At 41.0% G+C, this 25235-nt stretch overlaps 1 protein-coding gene across 1 annotated transcript in view; it reads left to right on the top strand.

The window, feature by feature from the left end:
- LOC104165128 (obscurin-like) overlaps positions 1–25235 on the top strand; it is a gene marked incomplete at its 5' end in the record, with an annotated part of 144390 nt that overhangs the window by 103358 nt on the left and 15797 nt on the right. The window contains 13 exons of the mRNA XM_009704685.1: positions 6592–7950; positions 13020–13277; positions 15701–15824; positions 16149–16282; positions 16629–16741; positions 18591–18764; positions 19267–19343; positions 19966–20178; positions 20745–20805; positions 21951–22028; positions 22177–22349; positions 24371–24397; positions 24923–25075. Coding sequence (XP_009702987.1) covers positions 6592–7950; positions 13020–13277; positions 15701–15824; positions 16149–16282; positions 16629–16741; positions 18591–18764; positions 19267–19343; positions 19966–20178; positions 20745–20805; positions 21951–22028; positions 22177–22349; positions 24371–24397; positions 24923–25075 — 2944 coding nt within the window. The remainder of the gene's footprint in view (positions 1–6591; positions 7951–13019; positions 13278–15700; positions 15825–16148; positions 16283–16628; positions 16742–18590; positions 18765–19266; positions 19344–19965; positions 20179–20744; positions 20806–21950; positions 22029–22176; positions 22350–24370; positions 24398–24922; positions 25076–25235) is intronic.

The raw sequence follows: 25235 nt of genomic DNA, 5'->3' as shown, positions 1-25235 counted from the left end.
CTCAGTCACTGCAGGAACGGAGCCTTTATTTTTTTTAAAGAGAGCACAGAACACTTGCATTTCATTCACACAATTTAGGAAACTGTGTTAAGTCCATGAATTGCTCATTTTAAGATTAGCTTTAGCAGTTCAGATTTGCTCATTCCCTGTCACAGATTAATCTCCTAAGTGTAGCAGAAGAGGGGTGAAAGCAGAGCAGAGCTCCTGTGGTTTATGCCAGGAGCATGTACTGTGCAGGAAAAATAGGTTTATGCTTCTGTGAGTGGAGAAAGCAGACTTGAAGTTTGTAATTAAGACCATAAACCACCTTTCATCCGTTCAGAGCAACAAGAACTGACTTATCCTAAATGTTTCATCACTTGTAAGTCAATGATTTAATGTATTAACCAAAGAGGAGTCTAGTCCTATAGAAGCACTGGCTGATCCTAATGCTTACAGCGTTTAACCTGCTTATCAGGGGCTCCTGCTTTGCAAAGCTGTTTTCCTAAAATGCTGTTGAACAAGTTGAAATGATAAATCCGGTGCTAAAGTGGATGCAGAATATATTCCTCTCGGGGAAAAAAAAAAATAAAAAACTCAAATTCTCTCATCCTACTTTCATGTGGTTCTATCCTTCATATAGGATTGCTTAAATCCTCCCTCACACCTTGGATAGCACATATAAAATTGATCTGTCATACACTAAACTGCAAGTCATCAGGACTCACAGGATTTACAGCTTTCTCATCCCAGGTCTGCTGAACTTTTGAGTACTGAATCCATTTGACGTCAGCTACATATAGAAACGTTGTGGTCGATGCCATTTGGGAGGACTACAAGAACAGACGTTAATAGAGTGAACGTTAAGGAGACCTTGTCTTACAGACATTGGGAGATTTCATTACATACATGTTTAACTATCATCTAAATACAGTAGCTGTTAAAATAATTGTATAAAACACCTATGTTTAGGTGTAAAATCAAATTAATTCATTCCTAATCACATCAGAACTGATACTCTTGCTGTTTATGGTTTAATCTCATTACATTATTTGATGAGATTTTCTAAATGTTATGCAATATTGATTTAAGGGGTTAAAAATTCAGTGAAAATTTCTAACCTGAGTGCAGTAAATTGTTTGAGCACTCAGTTCATCTTCCATCATTGTATAATTATCATTCCACCATTTAAAAAAAAAAGGTTTGAATTATTTAAAAAAATATTAATTGAGGATAGGTAAATCATTATATTGTAACTGCATTCAGAAATAAACATATGAAAATAATTTTGCCCTTTATTTACCCTGTAAGCAATAAACTCTGATTTCCAAACAGATTTTGTTTAAACCCATCTAATTCTGCAGTAAGTCCTTTGACTCAATTGGAAACAATGCCAGATTTTTTCATGCATAAATGAAGCAAAGCTCTGCAAAGAAAACATAGAGCTCTGGGCCAGATATTAACATCAACATTTGCACAAAATTCTTTTTCATTATGGTGGGATTTGTTGTTTTACCTAGCAGCAGAAGAGAGCCCTTGGAAGTTAAGTGGAAGGAAAAGTAGGTTAAACTATTCCATCTAATATTGTAAATGTATTTTTAATTTTCAGTCAGTGCAGTTTTGTGACACTATTGAAAACATCAGCACTAATAAGTTATTTAACAAATAATACAGACACTACAAGTTCCCTGGGCAAGAACTGTTTGTGATTTTATAGATCTATTTTTAAGTTGCAGTTCACTTTCAATTATACCAACTGAAAATTACCAGAGCTTATTTATTATAGGCTGGCTGGAAGATTGCAAAACAGTTGCTGGGCAAATTACTTTGAAATTAAATTAGGGGTTTTTTTTAAACTTTACTGGTTTATTAAATAAAATGTGGGGCTTGCTGTTGTTTTTTCTAGATCTCAAATAGGTTCAGGAGTTCAGAGTGTGTTGAAAACAGTCTGGTTCAAACAACGTCTTAATTTTATTCCAGCAGATAGCATGGGAACCTGCTGAAAATCTCTATTAGTTCTTCAAATAGTATTTTACTTGTTTTCAAAAATGTCATTTTAAGAAATATTTGCAAAATTATGAAATCCTTATTTTTCTTTTGATCTTGATATGCATCAACAGCTTCTAGTTTGTTACGGTACAAGGGTCAGGAAAAATTGCAATTATAGCAAAAAAAGAGATGGAATAGATATAAGTGTATTACAGGGCTCTCCTGGGTTTCCTAGGGGAGTTTTTTGGTGCTGATTTTCTGTACTGATGATAATGATTTTAGTTTTCATTGTTATCAGCTTGGATTTTGTACCTAGTCCACAAAAGCTTGGAAATTGTTCAGTGTTTCAGAAAACTCTTTTCTAGTAGGTGAAATCACAGTTTAAAGAATTTCAGCTCTCCAGGATTTTCCAGATCAAGGTGTTTTCAGGTTTCTCACGCTATCACTACCTTATTATAGGAGAGAGAAAAAAAAAGAAGACCTTGTTTTCTAGCTTTGACATGTCAAACAAATATGTCAGAATCTCACGGTAGAATAAACAGATTTTGCAATATTGTTCTCCACTAAATATTTGATTTCAAAGCTAAATCTTTCACTGTTCAAAGACCACTCTGAATTCTCATTCTTTGCCAGAAACACTAAAGATGATGCTGGAAATAACCACAGAAAGCATGGATGGGATGGTACAGTTGGTTTTTTTTTTCACTCCAGTTTATTTTGATTAACTGAGCAAAGTTAATTTAATCATTTCAGCTTTTGCCTTTCTTTAACCCCATGCTGTTCATACTGTTTTCTTTGTAGTCACTGAACAAGAGACTAAAGTGCCCAAGAAAACCATCATCATGTAAGTGCTAATTTTTTTTTTTTTAACATTCGTGTTTTGCTTTGCTGCCTATGCATGATCCAATAACAAGCTTGTGTTTATTGGCCATGCAAGTGTGTTCATTCCCGTCCCACCAGATCTCATGGTATTCTGTGCTATTGCAAAGTGACCACCTGAAAAAAATCTTACTATCCCTTTCAAAAAATAGCAGCACCAATGTTAGACACAGCCTGGGTCAGGTTTTCTTTATGATATTACATATGAAAAAATTCCACTGAATACTGCCGGAGTTGCACACGAGTTCAAGAAGGTAGAGTCTGACTCTCAAAGTTGAAAAGAAACCAGCTTTGAGAACTAGCTACTTGAAAAAATGTACAAATTTAACAAATATCTCCTAACTTACAGTGATTTCTTCTGGCTCTCTATTTTAAGTTCTTCAGGAAAGCCTTTTACGATGAAGCACAAGGAAGGTGCATATTTTTATGCCTTTCTGCCTCTTTATTTCTAATATGAAATTTTGTCCTGATAATGACTTGGTCTTTTTTGGATACTTTTAGCCTGGTTTATATTGGGTGCCTATAACATATAAAGATTAAATGCAGCAAAAAGCAGTACTTTCTGAGTCAGATGCAGACCAGAAGCTCAACAGCCATTAAAACCTTAATGTGTCTTCTTGTTTTTAAGTATCATAAACAAATACATAATAAAATTGTTTCATGTGCTGGAAGCAGGACATTGTCCTTCTGTGGTAGGCCTTCAGAGCACCTCCAAGCTATTCAAATCATGTCCTAATGGTAGTAGGTGACTATACAATGAATATTTTGGGACAATGCATTCCCTCAAGCATTGCATTATCACTAAAATCAGTCCTTGACTTGGACATGATGCTACAGTTGATTTCTTTTACGTTTGTTAGATGGTGAGGAGGATGTGTAAAATGACAACTAAAATGTGATTACAAAAGTTGCTTGCCTTTTATCTCTTTTATTATTTTCTATGGTGACTGTTTCATATGATCCATGCACTTAGCCCATTGGGAGCCAGTGGCTTGTAAGAAGACGTGTCCCCCATCCTAGCAGCTTCCACCCTGAACAGAGAAAGAGCAGACAGGAGAGGCAGGAAGGGGTTCTGCCTTTGCCCCTCTCTCTTGCAAACCAGTTCAGTTAACATCTCCAGTCATTAGACTTTTTTACTCTGAATAAAAAAAAAAAAAAACACAAAAAACAGAAAATGAAGGTGTTTCTGCCTGTCCCATCTCAAGGATCAGGGCTCAGATACCAGTGGGGTAGCTAAACAGAGAAACATTTTTTGATACCACATTCAGAAACATCCTGAGAAAGTCATGAGCAGGAAGGAATCCCTCAGAGCCAGACCATGTCTAAAGCTTAGTAAATCTCATCTTTCTACATCTCAGTGCCTGTAAATCACCTGGAGAGACGCTTTTGTTTTACATCTCTCCTCAGTCAGCTAATCATCCTCCTTTTCCCTTTTTGATTTCAAATCACAAGCAGCAGCATTAATATTGGTTGATCAAATAATATTCAATTACTACAAATTCCCATCAGTTAAGCTGATTTCTAAATTTCTGACATGTAAATTCCATAGACTATTGCTTTGGACAGCTCAAGAAGTGACTCCTAAATTAAGGGTTGCAGCCCCAAAGGAGGCTGGTACATTTATGAGTGGGATCTCAGAACAACCAAAATTCCCCTCCTTTTGCTAGTGGATGTGGTCATGAACTCATTGCAGTGGACGTCAGCTGGAATTGGCATAGTGATGGGGTGAAGTTTGGGAACAACTTTCTAAGGGCACATTCCAGCTCTCCTTAATGTGTGGTGAGCTGAGGACCAGAAGCAGCTTTGAAACTACTAGCAGAACATAACCAATAATTTAGAGATGGGATTGAACAATGTCCTTATATGCAAATCCCAGACCCAAAAAAAAGCATTCTACCCTTGCAATGTAGAGCAAAGTCTAGTGCAAGCACACGTGGATTTATTCTTTATCTAAAATGATTTAGTTTTGTGTAACTCAGAAAGGCAACATGGCCATTATGAAGGCTCTGCATAGACCTTAAAGGAAAACTGTCTAATAGTAAAGCAGTGGAAATGAGCAGTAGAAGAGAGGATGCTTTGTAAGAAAAGGAATCTCACTGTAGCTGATCCAGTCCTGGACTTCAGCGCATCCTCAAAGGGAGAGATTGATGGTGGAAAGAAATCTGATCTCCACAGAAGGCAATACCAGTTTCCAAAAATAAGACCAACAGATGAGAAAGAATATATCTAAGAGGATTAATCTTCCATAATGGTTAGACAAATGCAACGTGAGAAATAAGCTCTCCTTTCACAAGGACTCTTCCCACCCTTCTCTGTATCTCAGTGCAAAAGCCAGAGCCGAGATGGCTGGAGAGCAGAGCTGGTGACTTTCAGCCTACGTGTCTGTGACCAGAGGCTGGCAAGGAGACAGAGAGAAATAAAGAAGCTATTGTCTTGATTCATAATCTCAGTTCAGGCCATTGTCTTTACCCTTCAGTTAATTCTTTTTTTATCTCATTGCTTGGAGGTAGGGACAGAATCTCAACACAGAAACTAAATCAGCTTTGCCAGCTACCTCCACTGCAAAGCAGAGTTGCAAAGCAAACACTGTCTTTACTTTCAAATTTTTCCATGTAAGAAGCGCCACTGAAAAATCTGTAGGAAAAACTGCACGTTAAACAATAAATTAAGAGCATTGAAGTCTGTGTTTAGGTGTTCCTGTCCCCAGATTTTAAAGCTATTTGATCCAATTCCATCTGTAGCTCATTTAAAGTCAAAGATTGTCCTGGCATAGGTGCAGAAGATTGTTTTGACACAATAAATTGTGTATTTATACAGGGATGCTGAGAAGTCCCAACTACTTTGGATATGTCAAAAAATATAAAGCAAGGCCAGCAGAAATACGCTGAGAAATTGTAATCATGCATCTCAGATTGGTTTGGTACTCCTATGTCAATTGGTGGTAGTAGGATCAGGCTGTGTCTGCAATAATGATGTAATGAAAAGTAAAAATAAGTACATTTTGACATAGATGACTTGTGCAGGAAATGCGCTAACTTTCTTTTCCTAGTCTCGAAGCACTTGATGGCTTTTTAATGTAACTGTTTTGCATGTGAAAACGTAGATCTCTGGTCTCAAAAGAGGCTCTAATAAACAAAATAGTGATACGTTACATTTATTAAAAACCAGGAAGCTGCTGACTCTAGTATAATAAAGGACATTTTGCCATTCAATTTGATGAAGCCAGGATTTTAGCCAAAGATACTCAGGAAAAGGTTAAACTCCCTGAGTATTTAAAATCTTTGGGTGACACTGCTATATGGGTCCAAAGCAGCATAGCAGGTGGTCAACACAAGCACATGAAACACAGCAGCATTCAGAAGAACGTTTCTTAGCTGGACATACTCGTCGTGTGTTCATGCACTCAAGGAGGTTAAAGGAGCTAGGGTTTACCTGGGGGAAGGGGCACTGAGGTTTTCCCTGGATCAGAAAGTAAGTGGAGATGGGCATGTGGGTGTGTGCGTTGCCTGTGTATCCCTTCCAAAATGACATGCTTCACCAAAAGCTGGAGTGCTCACAAAACTAACCCCACTGTAGTGCCTTGACCGACAATGGCATGTGCTGATGGAGTGTGGCTCCCTGATAAGTCTCGTCTTCCTGCCAACTCCATTCCAACCCTTTCTGTCATCAGAGAGGAAACGATAACCACCGTGGTGAAGAGCCCAAGACAAAGGGGAAGGGTTTCTCCTGCACGTTCTTCTTCAGGTCATTCGCCTTCCCGCTCCCCAAGAGCGGAGCCAACTCCAGAGCCAGTTTATGTTTCAAAGATCAGGCAACCTGTCCACAGACATGAGCAGGAGGCAACACCGAAGTCTGCTGTTCCCGTGCTTTTTGTCACAGAACCAGAGGAGAGGCAAGGCGCAGCAGCTGGAGATGTCATCATAGAGACCAAGGTGGAAGAGAAAAAGCCCAAATGGGTTGAAGTGGAAGAAATAATCGAATTCAAGGTGAAAAAAACACCAAAACCTGCAAGGAAAAGAGGCTCTTCCCCAGCAAAACAGGAAAAAGATGACTCAGGGGTATTAACATTCACTTTCCCCAGCTCAAAGCCTAGACGTTCCCCAGAAGATGATCCAAACACAAACAACTCCAACAATAAATTGGTGGAACAGTCAAAATCTTTGCCTAATGACAGCCTCTCTGAAGTCGATACCCAGCCCCTGGTGTATGCAACTGAGCAGGAAGGACCTCAGGTCAGCAACGAAGACAGAAGCTCCCCATGTGGGTCCGAACAACTAGGAAATAATTCATTGATGGATTACGAAACCGAAGGAACAAGCTTCCCACAGGAGACAAGTGCTGATTACAGGTCAGACGTCGCTTCCCCGCTGCTTGCCTGCGGGGGTGAGCCTTTGATCTTCGGTTTTGAGACAGCTGATGCAGATCAGCACGAAATTCTGTTCCCACCAGCAAGTCCAGACGTTAAGGAAGAGGTAGACATATCTTGGCCTGTTGAAGAGGAGGTACCCGAAGTAATGCAAGATGTCCTTCCGGAACAGGATAATGTCATTATAGTTGATGAACCAGAGGAACTACAGTCAGATGACATTAGCACCCGGGACCGCAAAATCTTAACCCACAATGGCAAAGTATTAACTTTGGAGGATCTTGAAGATTATGTTCCCGAAGAAGGTGAGACCTACGGGTGTGGTGATCAGAACCATAAGGCAGAGAAACCCTGCGAGATCTCCGTGCTCCAGACAGAGATTAATGAGCCAACAATTGGGAAGCCAGTGCTGCTGAATCTGGGGAGACCTGTGGTGTCCAAGCCCAGGCAAAGATTTTTCAGCCAGTTTGAGGAGCATGTTCCTGGGGGCATGTTCATGTCAACATCTAGAATAACCGGTGTGCAGTCTGTAGGCCCCTCAAACATTTCTTTCCATGTGAGTGATACCCGCATGGCAGTAACACCTGGAGTGCACGCAGCAACAGCAGCAGCTTCTCCTGGTCCCTCCTTCACAGTGAAACCATCTTTCTGCACCGAAGTCCAGCTCTCGGCAGACAATGGACAGTCAAGCTTTAAAACTGAAGTTTCCACAAGAACCCTCAGCTATGGGACAGTTGGCGAGCCTGTTACCTTGCACATCAGCACAGAAGACCTCTCCCAAAGCTGAGAAGATGCAAGCATAATTTTTAACACAAAAGAAAGCAGCGTTTTAGAAAAAGCTAATCAAAATTGTTGTAGGTGAGGGGAATTGGTGGCAAAGATTATAAGGTAATAGGTACAAGGGAATACCTTTGAGGAAAATATATTTAAATATGATATGTCGAGCTTTTCCAGTCTTAAAGGGAACATGTCTGTCAGAACAGTTTGTAATTTAAAAAGCTTTGATCGAGATGAACATATATCATTCCATAGCGGAGCAGTAATGGTAGATTTAGGAAAAGCCTGATTCTCCTACCTATGACAGAAATATAAATGAATAAGTGCATTTTCGTCCATGAACTTAAAAATTATTTCAAGTGCCAATTAGTACATTATGGTGTGGCAAGAAGGTGAAAGTATCTAAGCTTTTCAGCATCCTTCAGCAGCCCAGGATAGGAGGCCTGTTTCCAGCTAAAGCGATCTCCTGTCACTGTGTGCCCAAAGGTCATGAAGCTTTATACTGCTTTGACTCTGCTGTACACTTTCAACACCAATTAGCTCTATCAAAATTGCTTCATAAACCTTTCAACATGCATAGTCTGGTTACGTTCTTTTAAACTGCCATGGAACGAAACATAGAGAAAATATTGCATATACTAGGGATGCAAAAGGCTGCTCAGATCTTTTGATTGAAATCCTAATTTGACTAAAGTCAATGGTGAAAGTCCCACTGACTTGAGGAAGCAAGGATTTTGTTGTTCTCTTCTGCTTTAAGTAAAAAAAAGACCATCTTTTTAAAATGACTGCGATTTTCAAGTCCACTTCCTACTTGTAGGTTTCATTATTCTGCATTCTAGTGTAGTGGATTTATAAACCATACTTTTTAAAACATAGATTTACTTAACATGCACCAAAAGATTAAAGTGCTGCACAAAATGACTTCTACATCTATAATCAAACAGTAACACACACAAAGAACCACAAATGAGGTCTTTGTCAATAAATATTACTGGAAGAATATTTGATCTCCTGACCATGCCAGTGGTGAAACATTACTGTTAACAGATTGATGGATAATGTCTCCTACAAGTCCTAAGAGGAATTCACCACTGAGCTACAGCAAAGTAGCAGGAGCACAGACAGTTCAAAAAAAAAAAAAAAAAAAAAAGAGAGATCCTTACCATAAATGCCTTGTTGAAAACTACATCTGTTCAAAATTTATTGGGCTGCTTGGAAGCACTGCCAGTTGCAATTGCATCATATTACTGTAACCATGTACGTTGAGCTGTCTTGTAGAGGTACTGCCTTCTGCTGAGTTTCTCTGGAGCTTTGCAGCGGGAGTGCTGATTGAAGGGAAGGCTAAGATGCACTGAGCACGGCCCATTCCTGTTGGCTTCACCAAAAATGGTTGTTGCACAGACCTTCAACAAGTTGCTCAGCCCTGGAAAGAAATGAGCTCATAGGGTCAAATATTGGTCCCAGCTGAAGTCAACTGGAGTTTGTCGTTGATGTCAGTAGGACCAAGCACTGGCCCTGACACAGATATGGGGTGAGAAGTCCCAACACCTTGTCCCAGCTGAGTTGTGCAGAAGTGTTGCAATAGAAAATGTTTTCATTTAGATGGTATGGGGAAACCAGAAATGCTCAGACACAGCTGAATTTCTAACTAGCATGAAAAGAGACGATTGAGTGAGTTTCTGCCTTAGAAATGTACGTGTGATGTTGTCTCAGTGCTTCCGAGCTAGGTAATATTGTGAAGCTTGTTCTGGAGTCCTCCAAACAATATTCCTGCTAACAGAGACTGAATTCACAAAAGGTGCTTGTAGAAAAGAATATATTATTTTTTTCCTTCTGTGGCTGCACCTTGATCATGTGCTGACTAAAATGAACATACTGATTTTACAGTCTTTGACTCTCAATATCCAAAGAAGATGCTATGTGTAATATCGTGTGCACTACCCTCATGATATAGGATGCTTTTCCAGTGATTACATGTGGTGAAAGCAAGTGGCCTCTTTTATGTTACTCTCCCATTTTTTATAACATCTCCTTGGTTTTTACTGTTTGTTTCTAATCAAGCCATACGATGGATATATATTAGTGCTTTTTTCGTATATTGCACTGTATGTTTGAAAGTAACAGACATACAACAGGGAAATACTTTCAAAACTAAAAACATTTCTTCTATATTGGGCCTGATTCTGATCTCAGTTATCCCAGTATCAATCTGAAATAATTCCATGGAAGGAAGTGGATTTGATTCAGATTTACAAAGATACTGCTGAGAAAAGAATTTACCCTGTGATAGTCTTCAAAAATATAATATTCATCCAAAAGATAATAAAGATGTGTAAAGGAATGTGGAGGTTTACCTCCTGCTGTGGCTGATGCTCAGATTTTTCTAAAGAAGCTAAAAGGTTGCAGTTCAGACGGTCACAGAAGAAATAACTATCCTTTGATTCATTAGCTCAAAGCAATTAACATCCATTTACATTTTCTTTCAAAATTTAAGCAAAAGAGACTCAATTAAAAGGAATTTTAAAAATCTTATGCAGGACTCTGTTCAAAAAGTGAAAGGTTTATGAAAAGTTCATTACATATACTTTAAAAATATTTTCCTAGAGGTTAAAAATTATGCTTGTAAGTGATTAAACTATGTAGATAACTAATGAAACGTGTGGGGATTTATTTCTTGTAGATGAAAACATACAGCTGTATTAAAAATTTTAATACAAAGAATGTTTTACTGAAATTCCTGCAGGTAAATGGGTATTAATAAAATGGAAACTTCGGTTTGCTTGAGGTACAAAAAGAAAAAAAACACACAAAAAAAAAGCAAGATATGTTGTTAGATGCTGAGTTTATATCAATAAATGTCTTGCGTCAGCTGTCACTGAAGTCCCTGGGTTTCTGTGTTGTTCTCTGTTCACGGCACCTGATAGTCCATCAGCTCATCCACTTCTCCCACTCACCTCAGCAGAAGCCGGATTGCAACCCAAGAACATTAATGCAGTTGGGCTCTGGTCTCTTTTTTTAGGGACAGTTGCAGAAGAGTTGAAGTGAAAGAACCTATTTTTAGGCATGCTTCCAACTCAGATCTATGAGTTCAATAATTTTGAATGATGCTTGTCCTCTTGGGTCCTTCTCTGAGGCTGAATTGGAACTTCAACACGTGTGTCAGTCTTGTGTTCCTGGTTATTGGCTGAAGGAGATGTGGGGCGGAAAGTTTCTACGGTTGAGATTTTAGAACTGGTGAACAAGATGTCCATCACAGATGTCATCACTGCAGTGTTAGTTTGATGTACCTCAGCTAATATTAAAGTTCCTCAAGTCAGCAGTTTGAATCATAGTGGGTAACATCCCTAAACAGGGAGGAAAGTGGTGGTATTAGCAGCATGGGGGAAAGCTGTGGTTATATATAATCTGTATATATATACATCTGTGAATATATTTTCTCTTTGAGAGATACTAAGAGTGTTCCATGCCTTTCCAAACAGTTCACTTGTTGGCAGCTGCCCAGCTCGTAGGATAGCACCAGTTGGCAGCAATCACAACAGGAACACCAGAGAATCAAAATATTTATCTAGAAAAACATTTAAAGATCCTCCACTTGGCCCAGTACTGATGAACACTGATGGGCAGTCTGAGACATCATGTGAGCAAAACTTGCTTTTTCCATCAACAAATTCAGAAATGAATTATTTCATAACCATTATGCTCATGGAGAGGATACTGAAAACAAAAATCAAGTGAGATGTCTTCAAAGGGGGCTAATCGAAATGTAGCCTTCAACTTTACCTGCTAAGGTCTATCGTGGGAATTTACTTTCTCAAGGCCGGGAAAGGAGCAGAATCAAAACAGCTACAGGATGCGGTCCTGTGTCAGTGACATTACACAAGTCAGAGCAGTTTGTGTGCAAGTACTCTCATTTTTTCTTGAACCATGTGATAGTTCAAGTTTGCACTCCTACTTGGCAAGCAATCACATCATGAACATGATGAATCGTCTTAATCTGACATGCATTTTGTCCGTCTTTATGGTTACTTGAGGGTTTCCATAGATATCGTCTGTCCCTTTGTTGTGCCTCTTCAAGATTTGTGGACGGTGTATCGAGCAGGAGATTGGATGAGGTGAGCTCCTGAGGTTCTGTGATCCCATCCTAGCCTAACTACTTCTACCAGCGCTGACTGGGGATGAGACCACAGTATTTGTCTCCTGGGTGTCCGTTCTGCAAAGACGTATGCTTGAAAGTCCATTTTTTTGTGTGGAAAGCTTTTGTCTTCTCTCTGCCTTCAAGGTCATTAGTTTCTTGACGCAGGAGTTGTATCTTCCTCTGTATAATGCTTCCCTATACACAACTGTTGCGCATTACTGTACAGACCAGGTGGCTTTGCTTCTAGAGTATCTTGCAAAGGTATAGTCCAGAACAAATTTAAAAGTCTCAGGCACCTTCTACTGCAAAGTCCAGCAAAAATATTCAGACATTATAAAGTAGGACAAATACATTACTCTGGAGCAAGGAGTAGCTTTTCTCCCACCCTCTCAGACTTACAGGTTCATGAGGCAGAACAGCCCTTTCTTCTTTCCTCTGCCTTTCTCCAGAGTCACCGATGAGGCTGGTACCTTCTCGCTCCTTCTCCTTCCCTGCAAGAATAACGATCTCCTTGCACGTAGGGTCTGTATCAGTGCAATGGGTCACCGCTGGGTTCATTTTGTTGATGTTAATAAAGGTATTTTTGACAGACCAGCCAATGTAGGGTTGAGTTTGGAGATGGATCCTTTGTTCCGCTGTCTGGGAAGAGGTCGGGTGTGTGTGCAGTGTGGCACAGTGTCCTCAATACGGTGAGATACATCTATCTGAAGCATGTTGTGCCAACCTTCTTATTTTAAGTCTTAGGTACATTCCTTCTTGCTGCAATAAGCATTTCTGCATCAACTCTGCTCTAGGAGAGGAAAATGATACGATTGCAAATATTTCCATGGGTTGGATGCTGCTGCTATTTTCTCTTTACCCTGAAGAGAGAAAAGCTGTTGTTCTTGTCTGTAGGAATGACTTCCCCACAGTCAGAGATGGAGACTTCTGTCCAGGCCTCGCTCCAGCGTGCTGATAAGGAGATCAAGACAGCTCTAAAGAAACTTGTCGACTCGGCATCACTGTTGGTGACTCTTCCCCCGGACATCCGAGGAGGAGATGGTGGCCTTGGCCTTCCTGGGTCCATTCCTTCAGACCACTCAGAAACAGCATCTGGGCCCTCTGTGCCAGTTCATGAAGCCAGTACCCAAACCCAGACTGCTGGACGTCATGGTAGGTTTGGCACGAATCTGAAAAATGTTCTATGGGAGTCAAGAGAAAGAAAAATATTGAACATGTCAATAATGGTATTTTTTCCCTCATTTTTCTGTTTTGTTGTGTTTTGAGCAGTTGAAGACTAAGACAGGACATTCACACCCGAATAAACATGGGGCTGTGGTTAGGGTCAGGTTGGACACAAGTTTGGGGTAGATCTTTCTGGAAACAGGAGGTGTTTGAAAACTGAGTCTCAAGTACAATTTGGTTCATCAGCTGCCCAAAATGGAGGGATAAAGGATTTTTTTCCACCTTTGGGCTTCTGACTCTGGACTTACTTCAAGTTTTTTGCAGAGAGAAAGGGGAGTGGGATCCCTCTTTTATGTTTATAGAAGCCATTTGTTTCTTGATTTGGTGGGGTGGGTAAGGGAGGTTGGTGTTCTTTTATTGTTTGCCATAAACAAGCTGGAAGTAAGTTTAACACCCCGTTATCAACCGTCAGAGACCTTCTAGGATGTTGAGTGCATTGAGTTCACTTGCACTTCACTGGCCCTGGAGCCTTGATTGACTCCTTAGCAGTTTCTGTGTGACTAAAACCAATGATGTGTGTCACCGTGTCTTGCCAGGAGAACAAGTCTTTCATCTTTGCATTGTTTTTTAAAAAAACTTGAATAAGCAGCGACCCTTCCACACTTCCTTCTGCTTCTGCCATACCAACATGTCTAAGCTGTCTTGGTGTCAAGTCAGAGTAACTGTCCTCTGTCAGTGTTAACTTAAAAGGACAATGTCAAGAACTCTTCAGCCCTCAAACTCCAGATGCTGTTTAAAAATAAATACTGTTTTCTATGACTTAACAAGGATAGAAGCTTTTCATCGAATCACAACCAAAATAACTGCATTAAAAAATGACAAGGCCTTAAAACCTTTTTTTCCTTTCTAGTGGGAAATCATCTGTGAAAATAATCCTCTGGTGAAGTAGGATGACTCAAAAATCATAAGTAAAATGTCAACTAGCAGATTATTTCCTTAGTCATAACTACAGCAATAATAGAATAGTGAATGAGATGGTTTTGCAGTCCTTTCATGTGAGAAAACTAAATGTGTTATTAATATGGGGAATTATTTTAATAAGATGGAGACTTGACAATTGTCCCTATGATCACATACTTTGAATAAAAAGAAGGCAAATATTTCGATAGTGCTGGCAATAGGAAAGCACAATCCCACCACCCTGGGTTCTCTGACCCTGCCAGTAAATACTTCCGTGTTCTCCATCTCCACAGAGCTGTTTTATGTGATTTCTAGAAACTGCTGCTTTTTCCCAAAACCAGCCAGCACCAAACATCCCTAGAGTGCTCCCCAAAAAGGCCCTTCCTGTTGGGGAGAAGACTCCTCTTGATTTAACCTTTTCTCCTCAGATGATGCACTTTATCCTAGGGGGTAACTCCAATGATCAGTATCAAAAGACAGTACTTCTGGAATGGAAGATCAAACCCGTTTTTGAAGATATATCTGATAATATAATTAATAATAAAAGAAGAACAATACCTGAACTGCCATCAAGCTGCACCATCTTTTTATTTCCTTGTTCCTGTAAGCCCTAGATGCCAAACCTTGTTCTGGTGTAACATAAGAGTTGTATGAGGACATTTTCAAAAAAACCCAGTGGAGGTGCACCAATGCTGATGTTACAACATCACCAGATCCTCCATATTAGCATACCTCCGTATTTATATTAGCTGTACTCCCAGGCAGGGCCTGCCTTGACCACCAGTTTTACATTGATGTAAGCTTACTCATTTCACTGATGCTGTCTGTGATTGCACCAGCGAGTCAAGAGCTGTTCTCATAATGCAAAGTTTAACCGAAGCATTCATGTGTATGAAGATAACGCTGGGCATCCCTGGAGGTAGTTAAAAGACGTGTAGATGTGGTGCTTAGGGACATGGTTTAGTGGTGGGCTTGGCACTGTTAGGTTAATGGTTGGACTCAATGATCTTCAGGGTCTTTTCCAACCTAAATGGTTCCGTGATTCTATGATTTCATCATAGCCATGAGCTGGAACTCAAACACAGTTAAATTATCTGCTATAAAGGATGTATTGAACTCACGCCATTTTTCCAGTCATCCTATTTCTTCTTGTCCCTACTGATTGCCTTTCCTGTTTTTGTCTGTGTGTGTTTCCTTACAGAAAAGTTAGTTTTGCCCCATCAGCAATGTGCCACTGTTCAGTCTCCCTGATGTTATTCAAGCCCTTTGCTTCATGTGGTCTTCTCAAAAGGGCCAAATTCTCTTCTTAGCTTCAGTGATTACACTCAGCTGAGGTCAGATGGACTCGGTTCTGACACAAGGCAGACTAGAGATGGTTCCAAAGGTTTGCTCTGGGTTTCAGGTGTGTCGTCATAGGTGATGTGTCTAACTTGCCCTATTTCTGCTGCCAGACAAAGCACAAAGGCAGATTCCAGCTGAAGAACCAAGTGTGGCAAAGCCCAGCCCTGGTCCTTCCTGTGAAGAGCCAGCTGCTGGAGATGAAAGCACCCAGGAGCGCACTGTTCCTATTACCAGGTAAATACCCATCCCAATACACAGATTTCTGAAGGTGGCACACTTTGCTTCAAGAAAAGCAAGTCCTCTCTGGTGGAGGGAGCAGGTGGTGACTTGAACTGATGCTTGTAGGTTTGTTATTATTTTTAGAATCCTGTTCACACATGCACTGTGCAGGAAGGATAGAAATTAATTCCCCCAAAACAAACTTCTGCTTGTATTAATTTTAAGTCAATAATTATTGATCTGGTGGTTAAACACACAGACCAATGGCAGGGTGCAATCCTGTATCTCTGTAGTTGTACGTGACTATGTAATGATCTTTTCTCTTGGGCTTCATGAAAGAACATCACCAGCCGCAGGGGCAGGAGACTGGTACAGAAGAGAAGGAGATGTGGTCTGGGATGTACACAGTGAAGTTTATATTGAGACTACGGAAAGAACTTGTGTGTATAAGACTGAGGAGAAGACCCCAACAAGTAAGAACGAACCTTGCTTCCCTTTCCCACATCCCGTGATTGTCATCGTCTTCTCTTTTGGTGATAACTCCTGATTACTGTTATTTTAAATATTTCCATTTCTTGAGCAGTAACTGTTTATTAAACAAAAAGTAACAGATAAGCCTGAAGATAAGAAGCCTAAACGTAACGACAGTATAAAGAAACCCAAATATATTGCTGCAATATCTTTTGATTTGACATTAAGCTAATGTTACATCCTAAATGGCTAGTCCTCTAAATCCCATTTGAGTAACTTAACCTACATCAGCACGCTATGAATAAAGTTATGGTATTGTGCCTGCAGCAAACCCTTGTGTCTCACCAGGTCCTCCCTATATGCAAGTGACAATAGAGGACGTGCAGGTGAATTCTGGGGAGCATGCCAAATTCCAGGCAGTCATTGAAGGAACCCCTCAGCCTACTGTTTTGTGGTTTAAGGTAAGCGCAGACTTTTCTCTGGCTCAGAGCGAGGACCGCAGAACGGACTGTAGTGCAGTACTGCTGTGGGGAATTTCTTTTGCTCTTTCATCCCATGCCTCTTATGCCGATTCTGGGTCATATCTACAGACTTTGTTGAACCAGCCCCAGTTCTTGCTGGAACCACCAACCATGCCTCTCACTCTGTGCTGTCTCCAGTGTCACTTTCGCAGAGAGGGCAACCAAGATGGTTTTGGGGACCAAGATGGGCAGGGAAGGAGACTGGTTCCTGCCTGAGAGCCACCAAGATGTGTGCTGTAGTTTTGGGGTCAGGGATGGGATCAAGTGCGGTTCATTCCAATTGTCAATGTGACTTCCAGGCTCTGTATCTTTTCTGCAGCTAATTGGTAAAATGAGTGTGACTAAGGACAACGAATATACCACAGAAAGGAAGGAGGAATAATTTATTATTCCTCAGAACACTGTCGTGCCCCTGAACTAAGCCAGTGTTGTTCTATAATGATTGTCTGCAACTCTTCTGTTCAACTAAGTGTTTTGTACAAGCACGTTTTATTCCATTTTTTTTCCTGTATGGGAAGTGCAAGGGTGAGCTACTCAGACAAATAAAATAAACTTAATAAACAAGCAAAACCACAAAGAACCCTCTCCCACGTGGACACACACATGCACACGCACACAAGGCAAGATTATAAGATACACCCTGTTAATATTCTTGCAATCTCTGACATTTTCAGCTCAGAGTTATCACAAGCTAGCTGAACTTTTATCTGTTTACTAATACTAAGGCACAGTAAAGCTCTCCACATGCTTTTCTGGCCTCCTCTTGCACCCATGCAAATGTCTAGCATGTACAGTGTCCTTTGCCAAGGAATTCAACCCAACGACAGTATGCTGCCTGAAGTGCCACCTCTTTTTGGCTGTTCTGTACATATTTACCACAAGCTTCATGTGTTGGCTCTTACATCTTGTCCCAGGAAAAGTTAATCCCTGCCCATTCACTAGGCTATTCATAATTCTGTACAGCTTTATTCTGTCGCACTGCCAGAGCCTCCCTTCCAGGCTGAAGAGCCCCAACTTGCTCTGTCAATCCTCATCTGGAAGCTGTTACAGAAAGAACATTGCTGCAACAGTACCACACCCTGGGCAAACCAAAGATTTATAAGATGATGCTTCCTGTCTTATTCTTCATTTCTTCCCTAATAATTTCTAACATCTGGTACTTTTTGACTGCTGTCAAGCACTGAGCTGGTGCTGCCATGGAGTGATCTACTGTGCCTCAAAGATTTGCTCCAGTATAATGAGGAACAGCTCAGAGACTGACGTTTCATGTGGGGGAACAGGGTTGCATCCCTTTACGTTTATTGTATTATATACATTTATCTGGCATTTTACTGCCCAGACAGGCAGTCTCATAAGGTCTTTTTGCAAATCTTCATAATCTGCTCTCTGTGTCACATACACTCCCTCCTGTCCCTTTTTTCATAGCATTTATGAATATATTAAGCAGCAGAAGCTGGAGACCAGGCAGGAGCAAAGCAGCTGATCCTTGTGCTCCCTGGGCTGACTGCTCAGGCATGGTGTGCTGGCAGAGCTGAAGAATAAACCACGTAGCCCTGGTGATTCTTCCCAAGCCTGTATTAATGGGTTAGGAAAAAAGTTATTGGGTAATGTGGAAGCAGAGAAACAGTTAGACATGGAGGACTTCTTCAGCCAGCATTTTGTTAGTGAGATTTGCTAGCCTACATGGTCTCTGTTGTAGTTCTGCACCTGTATCTCGTTTCTTGAAAAGAAGAAACTTCTATTTCCATCTCGGTTTGCCCAGTGCCAAAATGTCATTTCATTCTTTCAGGGCACTTCATTGCTGACAGACAGCAACAGGCTCCATCAAGGGAAGGAAGGAACAACATATTTCCTAGTCGTGGACAATGCTGTCTTGGAAGATGGTGGTGTTTATACCTGCGTTGCCAAAAATGCAGGAGGGGAGGTTTTGTGCAAAGCAGAGCTTATTGTACTGGAAGGTAATGTCATTTGTTCAGCTGCAGGAGTTGCCTCCATAGCCATTGCAATATGTTCTCTGTTGCAGTCATCTTCTGGTACCCATATGGCATCTGCTCTGTATTCCTGCGTAGCATTTGTATATTACCAGTATGGCAGGATCCAGTATAAGAGCAAATGATCTTATGACCTACATATATATATATACAAATGAGATACTTCTTTTTCTCTGCTTCAGACTACATGACGAACTGATACAATGGGCCACAGAAATAAGTGGAGCCACGTCTCTGGTGGTGTTCTTCTCCTTAACCTGGCTCTTCTGATTTATGTCAGGTGAAGATGCAGCCCCAAAGTTCATACTGACAGGTTTTGTCATTGAACAGCTCCACTTAATTCTGTGCAGAAGTTTAGAGGACACACGCAATTTTTCCTGCCTTAAATTGTCCTGTAATAACTTTGCACACTATTAGCAAGGCATTGTTGTCTGAATATTAACTCTTATATTTTCCTTCTTTTCCAAAGCTAAGAAAGATCAAACAGCAAAGAAAGTGGCCACCAGGCGAAAGCTCCATTCCCTTTATGAGGTTAAGCAGGAGATTGGAAGGTAAATTAATTTCCCAACTTTATAGCATCACTGACAGAGAAGATCTAATTGCCCATCTGAGCTGCTGAGCATCTGTAACCAGAGGCAGAGGTGGGCCCAGCTGTGGAAAAGTCTGAAAAGGTGAAAGTACTGGCAGAAGTGGGAGGTCACCCCATTGCGGGTGTGCTAGAAACACTTGCCTGAGGTTTCTGACAGAGGATGGGAGAATCTATACAGCCCATAGGTCCAGGTAGCTCGAACCAGAAAAAATATGAGCCAGAGGCTGGCCAGATAGGTGCCCAGGTAGGGCTTCTTGGCAATGTTAGCATCACAAGCCCATAGCGACGTACGCACAAGCACCGTGTCCATCCAAGGGATCCAAGAGCATCAGCCTTTGTCAGCACAAGGCTGTATCACCTGAAACAGCTTTTCCCTTGATATCAACTCGTCGCTTAGTTTTGGAGACAGCCAGGAGAGGGCAATGGCATCTCACGTGCAGGAAAATGAGCTTTTTTATGTTGGAGAATTTAAGTCCTGAGCAGTAGGGATCTGTCAAAAGCTGGGACGTGGAAAGGTCTACACCTGCTGTGCAGAGGGCTTTGAACCAAGTCTGAACAGGGCTTGTCCTTTGATTTCTACACAGGGGCTGCTTCAGCTTTGTGAAACGAGTTGTACACAAAGGGAACAGAGTGTCTTGTGCCGCCAAATTCATACCTCTGCGAAGCAAAACGAAGGCTCGAGCGCATCAAGAGAGGGATATTCTTGCCTCTTTGTCCCACGACAGAATTACCAGGCTCCTGGATCAGTTTGAAACGCGGAAAACACTGATTTTGATTCTGGAGTTATATCCTTTTCTGTGCTGCTTGTCTGAGGAGGTTGGGAACTACTAGGTAGATCTCATATATTAAATAACTAAGCAATTAACAATTCGCAGGTTTCGCTTGAGATAAAACCACATGCAGAATCTCTCCTTGCACTGCAGGATAGCATAGCTCTGTGAGCTCTTCACTGAAGTACTAGGTTTCTGCTGTTTTAGAAGAAATCATGATACTTGTGTATACAAGTGTCAATGAGTTGTTAAGCGCCAAAACTCTTTTCTGAAATGTCTGAAAGTGAAGGACTCTGTTTCCACAAGCTCCAGTCTGGGTGAGCACCAGGAAAATGCAGTGCAGAGCAGAAAAGCCCATAGCCAACAGGTAGGTTTTAGCACGAGCGATGCCATGATCCCGCTTGCAGGGAGCATAGGTTTAGAGCAGCCCAATTCTGCAAGGACACTGCTGCAATAGAGACTTTAATGAATTACACGCACATCACATTGCCTGAGATCACCTCGTGAATTCTGCTGTTAGCTGGATAGAGGTGGTTACAAAGTAAAAATAAGCATTTAACTATAGTCCCGTTTTCCCTTAATGCCATTGTCAGATGCTCTAACGAAGAGCTCCTTGACCGTTTATTCAAGAAGAGTGTCGTCACTGAAGCAGAGGTAATCTTTCTTTCTCATTTGAAAGTCCAGAGTTGGTGGGTATCATTGGAGTACCTTCCAGCTGTATTTTCCTTTTTGAATGTGAGGAATGTCTTTGAACCAGTGATAATCTGTCAAAACAGAATTAGCCTTTAAAATGTGTTCCCATCAGCTTTCCTCAGTAGAGCTGAGTTTCTTCAGAGAATAACTGGAAGCAGCCAGTGGTTTTGACCACCAGCATTGCACTCAGCCTAATACAGATTATATTTGTATATATATTATACATATATATAAAATAATAATTTCATTGCTATCTGTCACCTGGAGCTCATATATCTTCACTTGCTTAATAGCGCTTTATACCCTCGCAACTGTCCTTCTATCCACTCCCTTTCAGTCTCCAAACCAAGGGCTGAAATTACTGTTTCTCAGGGGGGTTTTTTGAGATCTTTGGTGCTCAAAGTTCAAAATGTTTCACATCTCCCATCTAGCAGCCAGGTGTCCCACATTTATTGGTAAAACTGATTTTTCTTTGAAATATTCAGAGGTAAACATAGAATCATAGAATGGTTTGGGTTGGAAGGGATCTTTAAAGATCAAATGTCAGCTAACACTATAAAATGTCAAAGGCAGAGGACTTCCAAAGCTGAAGCCAGCTGTAAATCTTCACTCCTTGTTCACAGTCAGATTTGATTTACATATGGTCCAGAAAAGAGGTTTACAACATAGTTTTAAAATGTATTTGTGTTTTAAATGTGTTTGCCTGATTTACATCAAGCCAGAGCTGAGTTTGAGTGAGGTAAGTTAGACAGTTGATAAGATTCATCAAACTGGAGGATTCCCGTATCTCTTTTTTTGCATGCTTGTAGCTTTTTGGGTTTGTTTGGTTGTTTTTTTTTAAAGTAAGGGTTTTTTCACATATAGAAGGCTCCAGCAGGGCAATGCGGTCCCATACACGAGGCACAGCTTCATTCCACAGAGTAATGTTTGGTTCACATCTTATTTCAACTGCAAGATTAATATATATAAGCAGTTCATTCTAGTTTTAAAAGTATTTCTAGTTCAATCTTTCCCTCTCTCATATATTAAAAATGTTGATGGAATCAGGGACCGCCATATTTACTATTACTGTTTAATAATTGTTTAATAATTGATTTAATTTTTAGGTCAAATTGTATATCAAGCAAATTTTAGAAGGAATCAAATATCTTCATGACAACAACATCCTTCATTTGGACATTAAGGTAACGTGCAATGGCAGCTCCAGCTTATCATAGCCTCTTGTTGGTCAGGGAATGGGCATTTCTCTATTCAAATTATTCTTACTTACAACTGAAAATATTGCCTGCTTTCAAGAAAAGTTTCTCCTTTTTATTTTATTTCATTTACTAGCCGCTGAATATCCTCATGGTTTATCCTGAAAGGGAAGACCTCAAGATCTGTGACTTTGGATTTGCTCAGAAGATCACACCCTTTGAGCCTCAGTTCAGCAAATATGGGTCTCCGGAGTTTGTTGCCCCAGAAATTGTTTCTCAGTCACCAGTGTCAAAGGCAACTGATATCTGGTAACCTGTCGTCTTTCTAAAAAGCTTTTGCCCTAGACAGCCTGAATTTCCATTTATCATTAATAAGTAAATGGAGTAGTGATAATAACACAGGAAACTGAAAGTGAACGCTGAGAATCCAAAACCCATCAGGGCTCTTTAAAGCTCCTTCTGTCTATTTTGTTCAACCATAATTGAACTCTGACAGCTAATTAATGTTAAGGAGCATCTTGGAGAAGATGATCTTTATTAGAGGCAGCAACTAAGGAGGATGATCCTAAGGAGCTTTCTAGAAAAGGCTAGAATTACTTGATAACAATTTTTTTAAATGTTGAAGGGAAAAAAATTGAAGGGTGAAAACAATAGCTTTGGGGATTTATTTTCCATGGAAAGGTGAGGAGAAGAAGGTGATCTTCATGTGCCAGGGTGTCTAGGGGCAGGAAGAGGAGTTGGAGTTGCCGCAGTGCCTGCCGCTTTGTCGTCAGCTCCAGAGACCTTCTTTTCCTCTTGGGGGTTTGGAACAACACGGGCTCAGTAGGCATGGGCCAGGCCCCAGCACCTTGCGGTGATTTCGGTTTCTCTGCAGTTGCCAGGGTGACAGCATACTTTTCCCTAATATTTTACTAGTTTTTCCAGATTCTGCATTTGTTTAGGGGTGAAGTTCTGAAACACTGGAGGTGCCCACTGTCGTAGGGACTTACCCATACCATCCCACACACCCTGCCACTCATAACTATCCAACCTCAGGGCAGATCTCTGGGTGGTGTTCTTAAACAGTTGTTTAACCTTCAATAAGACCTGGAACACATTCAGGAGACATAGCAATGAGAATATGCTGGTTTGAACATCCCAAGGATATTCAAAATTCTCAAGAGCTATTGTAATTAGCCTGGAGGAGAAGGGGAAGATGAAGGGGGGTGTCTTCCCCATGCATTGGCTCTCCAAGGACAAAAGGTAAAAGGTGTAATTATTAATAGTTTCCATCAGATGGCTCCTGAAGTATGGAGATGATGGCAACGCTGAGTACAAATACCAGATTAGTTCCACAACCAGCAATTCTATCATATCATAAACCAGGGTTACTAAGTACCACAACACGGTAACTCTAGCCCAGTTCCTATGGGTGATAAACAGCACAACAGGGAACATATACAGCAAGCAAAGTTTTACACTACGCAACTTTAAGAACAAGCACACCAACTCTGAGAGCAAATAATTCAACATTGTGCCCAGCAACTATTAAACTAATATAATGAATGCTTATAACAAATTTGTTCTAATGCGTTCTAGTCAGATTTGTCAATATCTCAAGCCATGGCACCCCATGTTGGGTGCCAAAAAGGACTGTCGTGGTTTAACCCCAGCTGGCAACTAAGTGCCACGCAGCCGCTTGCTCACTGCTCCCCCCATCCCCGGTGGGGAGAATCGGAAAAAAAGGTAGAATCCGTGGGTTGAAATAAGAACAGCTTAATAATTGAAATAAAATAATAATAATAATAACAATAGTAGTGGTAATGAAAAGGGAGACAACAAAAAGAGAGAGAGAAATAAAACCCAAGACAGACAAGTGATGCTCAATACAATTGCTCATCACCCGCTGACCGATGCCTAGCCTGTCCCTGAGCAGCGACCAGCCCTTGCCGGCCAACTCCCCCAGTTTCTGTACTGGCCATGCTGTTCTATGGTATGGAATATCCCTTGGGCTAGTTTGGGTCAGCTCCCCTGGCTGTGCTCCCTCCCAGCTCCTTGTGCCCCTCCTCACCAGGAGATTATGGGAAACTGAAAAGTCCTTGACTTAGGGTAAGCGCTACTTAGCAACAACTAAAACATCAGGGGGTTACCAACTTTATTCTCATAGTAAATCCAAAACACAGCACTGTACCAGCTACTAGGAGGAAAATTAACTCTACCCCAGCTGAAACCACGACAGAAGGTGATCTTACTGTGCCAGGGTGTCTAGTGGCAGGAAGAGGGGCTGTGTGCTTGAGAAGGATGGAGAAATAGTGACAAACACCTGACATTTGTGTTCCCTCTGTCCTCAGGGCTGTTGGAGTCATCACGTATTTAAGGTAAATAAATCTTCTTGGAAAGACTCATTCAATATCTCTTTGTCAGTCAGAGCCCTCCAGTACCTTCAAGTGAGGGATGTGCATGAAGCATTGAGTCCTTCTATAACAAGGGCAATTTCCTTTGTGGTTTTCTCCTTTACTCACCCTTTCCTGGTTGCCCAGGGCTTTGGTCATTGTCCCTGCTTGAAGACCTGACAGCTGCTCTCCTTGCAATTAGCAGAGTGGCGAATGAGGTTCAGTCTTCTCCTTGCCTGTTTTAGCCAGCACCCTAATGTAGCTGTGCAAAATCAAACCCTTAATTCCTTAACTGTGAAATAGGGATAAATAATTCAGTTAAGTGCCACGTAATGCTGGGGTGAAAGATGCTCTGTTAACGGATGTACTGCTCACAAGTATTGCAAGTCCCACGCGTGGAGTCCCTCAAGTATTTTAAAGCTCATGTAAGCATTTGTGCTTCTGTCATTTGAACAGCAAATAAAAGTCTAAAGTCTGTCTCCTTTTATTTTATGGTGTTCAATAAATAAGCCTAACGTGCAAGTCTCCGTTTGCCGGGGAGAACGACAGAGGAACCCTTCTAAATATCCAGAACGGGGAAATTTCATGGACCATTCCTGATTTTGTTCACTTGAGTGAAGATGCAAAGGACTTTATGAAAGGGATCCTACAGCAGCACCCCAAGTAAGTGGACTTCTGTGCTTCCTACAGCCAGTGTTCAGAGATGTTGTGTCTCAGCAGGCAGATCGCAGCTCATCAGAGCTGCAGTTGTTTTGAAAAGCAGAGAGCTGAGTGAGATGTGGTGCGTTATGCCCTGATTCTTCTTTATTATTCCCCGTTATCC

The sequence above is a fragment of the Cariama cristata genome, unplaced genomic scaffold (assembly GCF_000690535.1).
Source record: "Cariama cristata isolate BGI_N322 unplaced genomic scaffold, ASM69053v1 scaffold2747, whole genome shotgun sequence".
Classification (NCBI taxonomy): Eukaryota; Metazoa; Chordata; class Aves; order Cariamiformes; family Cariamidae; genus Cariama; species Cariama cristata.
The sequence above is the reverse complement of the archived record's forward strand: the minus strand, read 5'-3'. Positions and strand labels throughout refer to the sequence as shown.